We start from the raw sequence: 13,584 nt of genomic DNA on the forward strand, positions 1-13,584 counted from the left end.
GTCATATTGCATACACCTTAATAAGTCAAGAGGAACTTATAAGACTAATCTCAGTTGAGTGCCGTACCAGCCTCCACAAGGGAGGTAACTCAAGCTCCACAAGGGAGAAAAAAATAATAATAATGATGTCCTCCGACTCAAGGGAGGCATTCAAGTTATAATCACGGTGTCATGGGGGACCTTGCAAACCCTCACGTCCCGATGATTGCGCGCAAGTGGTACGAGCACTCGGGCCCATCAGTAAGAAAGATAAGATAAGATAATAAGATTCTGATAAGACATCATAATTAAGCATAATTGGCTCATGCATATTTATTCATGTGAACTTACAGTTGTTTTGCGGGAGATAGTTCCTACTTGCTGAGCGAAAGCTCATTATAGAATGTTTATACTGTAGGTAAGCAACCGGCATATAATGCCTGATGGACTGCTGGCGAGTGGACGAACGATGTGGAGCTCGGGATATGGATACCACTCGCAAATATTTCCGCAATCAGCTTTATGTTACAAATAGTTTTGTTAATTATGATTATGAAACAGATATGTTAAGGTTTGAATATTTTAATTAAGAAAGCAATTTCGTAATTTATGTTTATAATAAGACCCTTAAAAAAAAAAAAAATGTTCCGTAAATTTTAAGAAATTTCAGTAAGTACAAGTTAAAAAGTTAGTTACAGTGGCGGCCTCAAATGAGGGTCGCTACACAAATAGAGTGGCGGCTGGTTTGGAAGAGATAGGTAAGCTTATCGTGATTTTAACTTTCTTGAAAAAGTAAATAACACCCTCCTAGATAGGTTTAGGATTACCTCAAAATGTGATAATGTGAAACCCATAGGCTTCACTTTTCTGGGTTTTAAAAAAGTCTAATAATTATACCAAATGTGAAAATCTGAAAGATTCTCATTCTCACCTCTGAGATTATCTCATACCAAACGCCCCAATAAGGATTTCGTTAAGAAAGGGTTGAATCCCTTAGAGCATAAGCCAAATAAGTACATCAAGGATGAAGATTGGAAGGGGTTGTGTGAAAATTGCTTTGGTAATTAGGAATGGAAGGTAAGTAATAATCTTAGTTATGAGGTTTACAAATGTAGCAAGTGTACTAACAACTACATACATGCATTGAAAGAGGAAATATTTTACAAGGATGGGGCTATATTCGTGGCCTCTGCATTATAGTCTATGTATACCTTGGTATCATTATATACTCTAAGCATGTACCCCTTATAGTCTATATAGCTTTTTGATATCCATATAGACGTCCTACAAATAAGAGCAAGTGTGCCAACAGCTAATTGCCAATTTTGATATATAAATTGATGTGAGGAGTGTTTGTATATTAAGATATATTTTGTTTTCAGGATTATGTGCTTAAATTTTTTTTGGAATATAGTTGAAATTATAGGGGAGAAGGAGATGATGCATTTTTGCAAAATTTAAAGTTGTGAGCCACTTTTGTTGTATTTTAATATGTTTCCTAATTCTATAGAAGAAGTCAGTTTCAACATATATAAGAAATTCAGGTAATTTATTTTGTTTGAATTGATTTTACTTTGCAAACATATATTACTTTTTTACATGAATAAATAATTAATATTGTGTATGTAGAAGACACAATCTAGTACAGCCTCAACAGGATCGAGAAAATACATAGAAGTTTATAGGATAACTTATTGGACTGCTAAATGGGGATGGCAAAGCAACCAAGCAAAGATAGAATACGTAAGATTGCATTAGTCTTATAGTCACTTAGTTTATCTATATTTTTGTTTTGTTTTGTTATTCTTTATTCATTTCTAACACTTTCAACAGCACAGAATCATATGGTTGAGCTTTATGAAGAACGTCTAAGTGAACTACCTGAAGGTTCGCAACTCAACTCCGATTTTTTAAGTATATTAGCCTTGTTCGTTTCGCTGATTTGAATTTAAAATTTGAGTTTTGTTACAGTAAAAAACTCTCATAAACAGTCACATCTAATTTTTTTTGTTACAATAAAAAGCTCTCACATAAAATCTCAACTCGAATTTTAAACTCAAATCAGCGAAACGAACGAGATTTAAAAATTCTTTTTTGAGACATGTCCTTAATACCCTTTTAATTAATTAACTTTGGAATTAAGTTAAAAAAGAACGTTCTAAAAATATTTGAAAGCATTAAAAAAAAAAAGAAAGAACGCCTTCCTCCCCTGCTTCGTAAAAAACCCGCAAACCAATTTGATATTGAGACAAGATTTCATAGCAACTGCATTGTCTTCAAAATAATTTTTAATGAATCAGAACCAAAGGAGGAAAAAAAAAAAAAAAAAAAAAAAAAAACCTCCAATGAAAAAAAGGAAAGATAAAAGAAACCCAAATCAAAAGTTCAAAACAATCAAAACCAAACTCAAATCAACAAACTTAAAATCGAAATCAAAGCACTCTTCATCATCTTTTCTTCTAGCAAACGGAGATCTGAATGCTCTCAGAGATTGCAAATCTAAACCGAGAAGGAGTCTGAGAAATCATAATTACACAATTAATTAAACTCATTAACCTTATCTCACTAAATGTAAAAATCTCCTTCATCTTCCATCTGATCGTTCACAAAGAGAGAACCACCAAATGCTTTGTATACATCTTCTCCAAAATCGTAATTCGGAGCACAATCTTACTCATCTTCCATCTAATCGTTCTCCGATCGAAATCCCCCGAAATCAAGCTCAAATCCAAGATCGGATTACAAACCCAAACCCAGACCCAGAAGGCGATTTGAAAAACCAAATTTGACGAGGAAGGAATAAAAGAATGCCAAACCGTCTGATCCAAAAGTCTCGCTGGAGCCAAAGAAGGCTAGAAGCCTAGAACTTCTTTGCGATTGGGAGGAGCAGCGAGCAAGTGGAAGGGAGAAATGTAGGGGATGGGTGGGGAGACAAGTTTCTGGGTTGATCGTTTTTAGTTCTTTTTTTTTTTTAATAGTTTTTAACATTTTCAATAAATATTTTATATTTAAACTTAATTGTCGAGAAAATTAATTAAAATGGTATAAAGCATGTTTTAAAAATTAATTTCGGGTATCTGAAAAATGTTTTTCTAAACATGAGAGTACTATTTTTTATATTATTAAAAACACAGTATATAAAGAATAAGTTTCATTATACACGAATATTAAAATAATTTTATTCCATTACAAAATAAATAAAGAAAAAAATACAAAAAAATGGTGGTAATATTAAGATATCAGTTGTTTCATAAATTTAAATTATTGTTTAAATAATTTTTGTTATTGTATATTTTCTCACAATATTAAAATTTTTATTTAATTTTTTCTGTTTAAATTTACGAACACATATACGGAGGAAGCATGATGATTACGCGTATAGTTGTCAAATGGACCGGGCTGTCCATGGACGGCCCGACCCAGCCCGTAACAATGCCGGATTTGGCACGGCCCGGTACGGTACTATTACAGGCCGTGTCGACTCGACACGTTTGATGGGCTAGGGCTGGGCCGCGGCTTCTCAGCCCGCGGCCCAAGCTCAGCCTTAGCCCGTGAAGGCCCGCGGCCCAACCCAAGCTCAGTTTGGCCTAAGCCTAAATTCGGCCCTTGTTCGGCCCGGCCCAGGCCTGCGAAACGGCCGGGCAAAAAGCCTTCCAGTCCGTGAGGATTGTGATCGTTGGGCCCTTTGCAGGCCCAACGGTCACAATCTGAAAAAATCCTCAAAAATCCCTTATAAATACCCTTAAATCCCACACAACAATTCACTCTTAACTTCTCATCTCACTCTCATTCTATCTCTCATCTTGTCTCTTTGATTTTGATTCTAAACTTTTATCTCACAATCACTCATTTTTTTACTCTTTCATTTACAAAGTTTAAGTTCAATCAATTTTCAAAAAATGGCCGTATCAAACTTCCCTGATTTCACTGCTCTCCCCAAGCTTGGTGATGAGCCATTTTTCGAGGATGAAATGATGACTCAGAACCCCACCCCCATTGAACCGAAAAATGCTCCGATTGATAACGCTTCAGTGCACAACGAGGAAGTTGGAGAATGCAGCAGGGAAAAAAGACTGCAAACTTCTCCTACATGGCAGTATTTCACAGAGGAGCTCCGACCAAATCCAAAAACAAGCGAAATAGAAATTCGTTTGGGTAAGTAGAAACACAACTCGTTCTGATTGCATGAAAGTGTTTTATGCAATAAGACAATCTCTAGTTGATAATTTTAGGTCTTTTAATGCTACTGTATATTGTACTTCTGATCTATGGGATGGGTGTAATAAAACTGGATATTTATGCGTTACAGCGCATTATGTTGATGATGAATGGGTTTTACAAAAGAGAATAATAGGTTTTCGTTTATGTCCATATCCTCATAACGCAAATGTTATTTTTGAAACAATAATGGAAATTTTTGGGTTTTATAGGATAGAAGATAAAGTTTTAACTATTACTTTTGATAATGTATCAGCTAACACGACTGTAATTAAAATGTTTAAACGTAGTTTGAAACCAGCGTTTGGGGGGGGGGGGGGGCTTCGCTAAGGTTTTGTCCTAATCTCCCCACGGGTTTTACTTGACAAGGTTTTAACGAGGAAGTCATTTATGTGTACTTGTTCGTATTATCTCAATTTAATAAAATTACATCTTTTAAGGGCATATGATATATTTTCTTTTGTTTAATTAAATTTTACAAAAAAAATTAAAAGAGTCAAGGCCGGCCTGTGAAGGGCATGGGCCCAGACCCAGCACTGGTCCTTATGGACTAGCATGTGCCTGAGAGTTTCTCCTCAGGCTCGGCCCTGCACTGTGCAGGGCCGTGCCAGGCACAACCCAGGCCTGCCACGGGCCTGGGGTCGGACGTGCCATGCCGGCCCGGCACGGCACGTTTGACAACTCTAATTACGCGTCTTCTTTCTCACTGCATGAAGAAAAAGAAAGAAGCACATGGACATGGGGCATGAAACGTACAACATGTGTTCAGTTTGGTGCACATAATTCATTATTAACAATGGGGTACTAGTGCATAGAAGTTACATGGACATGGGGCATGAAACGTACAACATGTGTTCAGTTTGGTGCACATAATTCATTATTAACAATGGGGTACTAGTGCATAGAAGTTCTGGGTTTTAATTAAGGGGAATATCTCTAATAGGATTAAAAAAATAAATTATTGATAGTTTTTTACCTTTTAATTATTAGTTTTGTATTAGAATTAATCTGTTTTGTATATTTTTTTAATCTAATTTAATTTTAATTAGATTTAACAGTTAAAAATTACCACTATTAATAAAAAGACTTACCGAAAAAAGTCTCCTACTTAAAAGGTAAAACGATTGATAATTAAAAAGTAAAACTAAATCCACTCACCATAAAAGACCCACATATTAAAGAAAACGCTATGGAGTTTTTTTGGTATGACAAAACAAAAAATTATCGGTAGTTATTTATTTTTTCAGTCGTCAAATCTATATCAGTAACTATTTATTTTACATATTTTTTAATCTGATGTAATTTTGATAAGATTCAACGATTAAAACTGACACTACTAATAAGGAGGCCTATCACAAAAAATCTCTAACTTCTTTTTCTCTTAGCATCTTTTCTAATTCTTTTATTATTAGTTTTGAAAATATCTTCAAAAGTTGAATTTTGTAGATGTAACTAAAGCTAGTATATTTTCCAGAAAAGAATAACTAAAGGAACCCTTCGGCCTAAAATAAAGGTACCGCTCCAATAATTGAGCAACAACTATCTTCTATACATAACGTTGAGGCGCTGGAGCATCTCATCCACAAATTTCTCTCATGTTTTCAACAGTAGGAATTGCTCATCACCACTACACCCCTTTTTTTTTTTTTTTTTTCTGAATGCCAAATTATATCATAATCACACATGTGTGTAAATATATATATATATGTATGTATATATATAAAAGACAAACATAGTACTATGATGTAGTGCATTTATAAACGAGTAATTGAGCCACAAAACCAAGCCCAACCCTTTCTCCTCCCCCTCTCTTTGCCTTTGAGACCACTCCAATGGAGGAGAATAAGCAGCCACTCCTTTCCACAAGAGGAGAACAACAAAACAATAACCCTTCAACGAATAACACTTCTTCACAAGCTTCCTCCTTCACCCCCGGTGCTGACGACATCCCGCCAATCGGTGGCGTCCGGGACTTCTACAGAGAGTTCTGCGCGGAATCAAAGAGGCTCTGGTACTTGGCCGGCCCTGCCATCTTCACCACCATATGCCAATACTCCCTCGGCGCCGTCACCCAAGTCTTCGCCGGCCAGGTCGACACTCTCTCCCTCGCCGCCTTCTCTGTCGAGAATTCTGTCATCGCCGGATTCTCCTTCGGCGTCATGGTAGGCAATTAATGCGTCAGTTTAAAAAAAATATAAGAAAGTTTTAACCGTCAGAATTTCATCAAGTTCTGTAACTAAATATGAGTTTATGGTTTATAAGCTTGGCATGGGTAGCGCTCTGGAAACTCTGTGCGGACAAGCGTTTGGAGCAGGTCAGCTCGATATGCTTGGGATCTATATGCAGCGGTCGTGGGTGATTCTTAACGGGATGGGCCTAGTATTGTTGTTCCTCTACATATTTGCGGAGCGGCTGCTGAAGCTGATCGGGCAGACGACGGAGATATCGGAGGCGGCCGGGGAGTTGGCCATATGGATGATCCCTCAGCTGTTCGCGTACGCCGTGAACTTTCCGATCGCCAAGTTCTTGCAGGCGCAGAGCAAGATGGCGGCGATGGCGTGGATAGCGGCGGTGGTTCTGGTGCTCCACACCTTCTTCAGCTGGCTGCTGATGCTGAAGCTGGGGTGGGGCCTTGCCGGCGGCGCCGTGGTGCTGAACGCCTCATGGTGGTTCATAGTGGTGGCGCAGCTGGTTTATATTTTTAGTGGGACTTGTGGGAGAGCTTGGTCGGGGTTTTCGTGGAAGGCGTTTCAGAATCTGTGGGGATTTGTTAGGTTGTCTCTTGAATCAGCCGTCATGCTCTGGTAATACGATATTTCTTTACTCTTTTCTCATTTAAAAAAAAGAGAGGCAATCAGTTAACCTAAAAAATAATCAAATTATAGCGTGAAGCTGGGAAAAAGCTATTATATATCCATAATATCCGAAAGTTAAAAGGGAAATGATAGCTTGTTGACTAAAAATGATCAGTGATTTCCTCTTTTCGTTGGAAAAGTGATCGGAGCTTTAATGATGTTCTACTCTTACTTTTTAAAGGTGTGTCTAGTTAAAATTATTTTTGATTTATATATATTTATTATGAAAAAAAATATTATAACGAATCATAAATTATAATTTAAATTAAAAAATAAATTCATTTACTAAACATTATCTAAATCATTATCTTATTGTTGCACTTATCATTTCATTGTTGTAAGAAAAAGAAAAAGAAAAAGAAATTGAAAAATATTTAAATATATAATATTATCTTCACTTCATAGCTAGACACGAGCACACCATGCAAACAACAGAGAAAAAACAAAAGAACTCCTGTATGAAAATTGAAACTCATGCTAGCAGACAAAACATTTGATTTAATTTGTGAGGGACTAAAATTAGCTGTGTAATTTTTAATCTCAAATAATTTTTAAGCAACTATATTATACAGCATCATTTAATAAACTCAAACATTAATTTACGAAAACGTGTAAAAATTACCAATGAATTAATTTATGAACAGAATCTATTAAGCCTAGTATCTATGACCTATTCCAGATCATATCTATGGGTTATTATTGTTACTCACTTTTTTCTACATGATTGCATATCTTTTTTCTTTTTTTTTTTTTCTCGTTTGATTAGATCCTTGTTCGCATTTTAGGTTTTTTCCTTAACTCTTGTGCAGTTTGGAAACGTGGTACTTCATGGCACTTGTTCTCTTCGCTGGATATCTAAAGAATGCAGAGATTTCGGTGGATGCTTTGTCTATATGGTAAGCAATTTTGCATAATATAACACATCTTCATCAAAACCGTCATAATTTAAAGCCCTGAAAAGTTAAGCAATTATCATGATTAGCACCACATATGAAACTAATTAGCCGCATCAGCATTGTCACACAAATTAGAGAAGATAGAGACTAAATAAATCTTATAATTGTAACGTGGTGGTTCAACATTCATTTGTTATTTTTAAGAGTATTTTTATCCATTTTTATAGGATTAAAAGCCGCTACTCATGTAAGATTAATCTCACTAAACAGGTAAATGAGATCCAATCTAATAAGACCCACTTTTTGTAAGTGATAAGATTTTATCCTCGTAGGGAAGAATACCATTTTTCTTTTCAATTATAAAGTTTGTGGACTGATCACATGGTGCACAGTAAAATAAGAATTGTCGCATGAAAATAGAATTATGGTGGACCCCCACCGAATTTCATATATATTTAGAAAGCCACTAAAAGTCCAGATCCCACCGAGTTTGTATACGAATTAGACAAAAATGGGGTTTTCGTGTATGATTTGAAAAGGCCATCTAGCTAGCTGCTAACCTGCAAATATGAGATGACGGCATGTTGTTTCTTGTTAGCTCTTGTTTGTTTACGATGCGGTTGTTGACCAAACCGCCATGTCTCCTCCACTTCTGTATTTTAAAAACATGTAAAAATGCACCACCTTTTTTATGTAAAATGATTAATGATGTAATCAGATATTAAAAATTAATACAGTATCAATAAATTACTTTTTCGCACCTTAGTGCTAAAAACACTTATTAAGTTCATGCCAATTCTTCTACATTAAATGCATGAAGATTTGGGTGCTTTTGAACGGAAATTAGAAGTTGAGTTATTATTAAAAAGATTTCCGAATTTCCTGATTCAATTGTCCACGTTGTTTAAGGTTTATGGCTATTTCCATTATGAGTAACTAGTCCTATAACTCAATTAGCTAATTATTGTCATTTTGTTCTCAAAACAACAATTCGTTTCCACGCTTAATCTCACCAATATGTGGATATGACAGCCAGCAGTGGGAAGAAACGACAAACTGATCTAAAACTTGAATGAGTTTTGCTACAGTGCAAATCCATCCATGATTTTGGTTTTGTTATAGAATTTTTTTCTCACAAAAAACTTAAATTTTAAAAGTCACAATTAAAAATCTTAGTTTGAATTTATATATCAAACGGGCCTTAAATGTCTCCACCAAATGAGTAGACTAAAGTCATGATAGCGGGGGGACAAAAGATATCTTCGATCGATACAAATGCTAATTTAAGCAAAAACAAAAGGTAATAATAAAAAAGATTCAGCGTGAGAAATATCTGAGTTTTATTATCGGGTATAATATGAGAGAAAGAAGTCAAGAACACAGAATTCATGAGCTACCAGTACATATATGGGGCAAAACTAGCAGTTGGGCACCGCGGAAAAAGTTGCTTTCAGAGTACTGAAAAGAGAACAAATCAAAGAAAGCGTGTGATATATATAGTCTATGTATCAAATGGTAGTTATGGAAAACACATAATAATAATAATAATAATAAAAGAAGTCAAATTCTCACTAATTCTGATATTTGAATCTTAGATCTATAATAATTAACTTATGTTTATTCAAAGTCAATCTTGTGACACATTACTATGTGCTCATATTGGATTAATATTGAATTTTGCAGCATGAACATATTGGGATGGACAGTCATGGTAGCTATTGGCATAAATGCAGCAATAAGGTCAGTTTCACGCAGAATCACAATATTAGGAGACGTTTGGTTCATAAATTCAGAATCATGATTCAGAACCATTCTCGTTTTACGTGTGTTTTTTGTGAGAGAAAAACACTGTAAAGAATCATGAATCATAATTCAGAATCACTGATTTCCATTAGATCAAATTATATATCGGAGAATGATTTATCACAACAACATATATGTGTCCATCATTACAGGATTTATGATCATGTAATCAAGTGTGTTGTGATTTTAGTGTGAGGGTATCCAATGAGCTAGGAGCGGCTCATCCAAGAACAGCAAAATTCTCGTTAGTGGTGGCAGTGATAACTTCATTCGTACTTGGTGCCGTATTATCACTTATCTTGATCATCTCTCGAAAGGTGTATCCTTCACTTTTTTCAAATAACACAGAGGTCAAGACTCTTGTTAAGCAGCTCACCCCGATTTTAGCCTTTTGCATTCTCATCAACAACATTCAACCCGTTTTATCTGGTAATTATATATAGTTGGCATATAATTAAGCGTATATATACATACATATATAGATGTTGATATATATATATATATATATATCTTAGGTCATTTGATCAAAATTTATTGGTACTAAAACTTGTATATATGATTTGGGAATTTCAGGGGTAGCCATTGGAGCGGGATGGCAAGCTGCTGTAGCTTATGTGAACGTCGCTTGCTATTATCTATTTGGGATACCTTTGGGTCTTTTAATGGGATATAAGCTCAACATGGGTGTTACAGTAAGTACATAGATGCCATTTTTTTTAGAAGTAAATAAATAAAGGTTTTTAACTAAGCAATTGTCAACTTATAAGGCTCAATTTAATGTTTTTATTATTTTTTTCTTTCTTTCTTAAGAGTTTAATTTAATGTGCTTGGCGTCCACTTGTGAATTTAATTAACTTTTTTTTTTCCATTGAAATTTTACAGGGAATTTGGAGTGGTATGGTTTGCGGGACACTGGTTCAGACTTTTATTCTTTTCTTGATGGTTTATAAAACCAATTGGAACAAAGAGGTAACGATCTACACAAACTCATGTACTAATTTTTCCATAGCACATCCTAGATCAAATTATTTGCAATGGTTAAAAACTTCACTATTGATAAGTTAAAACTATTTCGTTAAACCAAAAAAAAAAAAAAAAGGGGCTTTTTTTTTGAAATAAATTTTTCCCAAAAATTGTTTTAAAAAAAAAAAAAAAAAAAAAGGGTCTTTTTGTTTGACATCAATTTTTCCACAATGATGTTTTAAAAAAAAAAAAAAAAAAAAAGGGTTTTTTTTGTTGAAATAAATTTTTCCCAAAATATTTTTTAAAAAAAAAAAAAAAAATCCACAATAATATGACTAGTGAAAATTATATTCTCAAACGTGGCATATGAAACGCAGGCTTCCGTGGCTGAAGATAGGATAAGGAAATGGGGAAGGCACATAGATTCCAGAAAAAACGACGAAGAAAGATGAAGAGCAGGGAGATTTCAGTTTCCAAGTGAAGAAGAAAACATGTAGGAGATATTTGTTATGTCTGCAACGTTAAGAGGCCCAACTATGGCACCCTTTTGTTCTTCTTCCAAGTTAGGAAATATATATTATTGTTTCTCTTCAACAAGTCAATCACATTAAAGTTCTCTATTTCTCCATTTTCCTCACTTTTTAAGCTTTTAGTACTCTCTCTCCCCCTCGTTTTCATTATGGTTGGTTGTTTTTCAACAAGATGCACAGATTGATTTCAAAGAAAATAGAGGAAAACCAGACAATATTATTACATTATTACTGCAAAAACAGAGCACACTAAAAAGGACTATGATAGATGCAAACCAAACTGAAAGAAAAACGATGAGATACAGTAAACGACATGAATCTTTGACAACGACAGCTAAAAAAAGAGCTGTAGAACATCATGATACAAAACGACGATTAAATATTCAAAGAACACCAACGAGACACAAGTTGAATTTACAAAAAACTGTATTATGGTGCCCTTTTGATCTTCTTCCAGTTTAAGAAATATATTATTGTTTTTCTTCAACAAGTCGAGCACAATAAAATTCCTCATTTCTCCATTTCCTCACTTTTTAAGCTTTTATTATATTACTCTTTCCCCTGTTTTCATTTTTATATTCTATCCATTTTTCATCAGAACTTCCATGGCAGTGTTAGTCACGTGGGTCTTATTTGACCAGGTTTATATATTTTATTTATGTTATCCGAAGGTTTAGTGTCCTGGTATTTAGGAGTCTGTTATTAGTATTTAGTTTGAGCTTTTTTTTTTTTTTTTGATCGGCGTATTTAGTTTGAGTTTTTAGTGTAGAACGTGGCTTATATTTACCAAGTCAATTGGAGTTTTGTTTCTCCACGTCAAAGTCTGCACGTTAATGTTTGTTAGTGTACGACTATACGACGTACGTTGCTTTTTTCTACGAGTCAGTTCATGTCCGTTGGTGGCCTTGCACGTTGGTTTAGACTCTGCCGATTTAAATCGAATTTTGTTACAGTAAAAAGTTCTTAAAAATATTCATATTTAATTTTTTTACTATAGTAAAAAATTTCACATAAAGTTATATCTCAACTCGAATTAAAAATTTAAATTAACGAACTAAACAGGTCTTTAGTGGTTTAGTGGGTTAGTGGATCTTTTTTATCTGTTGGTTAGTACCTAGTGATTATGTGAGTTAGTGTGTTAGTCGCTTAGTGCTATTTGTTTTTTTTTTTCCGTTGGTATAATTGCCTATAAAAGGCTATCTGATCTATGAATTTATGTCAAAGCATTTCCTTCCTCGTGTTATTCTCTCAATTTTTATTTATTTCTTTCCTTTATTTTTGAAAAAGTGGTATAAGAGCCACTAAAACAAAGTGAGTGAAACCCACTTGAGGAAGTTAGGGAGTGAGTGAAAGAGTGAGAGAGAGAAAGGGAAGTGAGATAGAGGTGTAGCCGGGAGAGAAGTCCCGGTCAAGAGAAAAAGAAAAAAAAAAGAAAGTGAGATAGAGGTGTAGCAGTAGCTTTTTATTTCACTTAGATTATTTTTTGCAGTAGCAAATGGCGTCTGAAATAATATTTGTTGCTCCGACGGTGAGCGTACTCCAGACAAATGTTGCTCCGGGTGAAGCTGTTTTAAAGGGCGAGCACGCTCCAAGCGAATGTTGCTCTGATGGTGAGCTGAGCGAGAAAAAATCTAAAGGAAGGATGCCTGACACGAAAAAGGCTCCTTTAGGCATACTTAGATATGAAGATGATGTTCTGGGAGACATGTCTACCACGGAGGGAGCCTCTCTCCGTTGGAGTCAAAACATTGATAATCAACCTTGATGAGGAGGAAGAGGTTCCAAGACGTGGACTTAGGAATTTTGGGCTTCCGAAATGACAGGAAGAAGGCTTATTGGGAATTCTCCATCACCCATTTGTATTTATCGGGATTCAAATTAGATCGAACTAAACGACAAATATACCTACTTGATCACACATGGCCCACCTAACAACAACTCATGAGAGTTCTCCGAATATGGCTTAAGTCTACGAAGCGGGCCCAATAACGTTGCGTGACTCCATGGCTGAGCCTGGATCCTTAAATGGACTTGGTTCAAAATCAGGTATCAACAAAAATCAATCATCAAATGAATAACTGCTTATGAAAACATAATCATTATATAAATAAAACAAAAAAGTAAATAGACTTTTTGACCTAAAGTAGAGGGACAACTTCAATGGTCAGCATCAGCAATAACTTTTATCTTATATATCCTTTTTCAAATTTCTCTCATTTTTTTCATCAGAAACTTCTCTAGTAGGAATTCACGTTTCTCTATGAAAACAAAATATATCGTTATCATATAGGAAAAAAAAAAAAGAAAAAGAAAAGTATACACTACTGTATGTAGGGCATA

At 34.9% G+C, this 13,584-nt stretch overlaps 1 protein-coding gene across 1 annotated transcript; it reads left to right on the top strand.

The window, feature by feature from the left end:
* Window positions 1–5,860: 5,860 nt before the first annotated feature.
* On the top strand, window positions 5,861–11,311 carry LOC21410313 (protein DETOXIFICATION 29). The gene is made up of 8 exons (XM_024168109.1): window positions 5,861–6,359; window positions 6,460–7,001; window positions 7,862–7,948; window positions 9,632–9,688; window positions 9,942–10,180; window positions 10,325–10,443; window positions 10,634–10,720; window positions 11,092–11,311. Exons 1-8 carry the CDS (start codon window positions 6,030–6,032, stop codon window positions 11,164–11,166), a joined length of 1,536 nt encoding a protein of 511 aa, XP_024023877.1. The 5' UTR covers window positions 5,861–6,029; the 3' UTR covers window positions 11,167–11,311.
* The last annotated feature ends 2,273 nt before the right edge of the window (window positions 11,312–13,584 follow it).

Source organism: Morus notabilis, unplaced genomic scaffold (assembly GCF_000414095.1).
Source record: "Morus notabilis unplaced genomic scaffold, ASM41409v2 Scaffold99, whole genome shotgun sequence".
Lineage (NCBI taxonomy): Eukaryota > Viridiplantae > Streptophyta > Magnoliopsida > Rosales > Moraceae > Morus > Morus notabilis.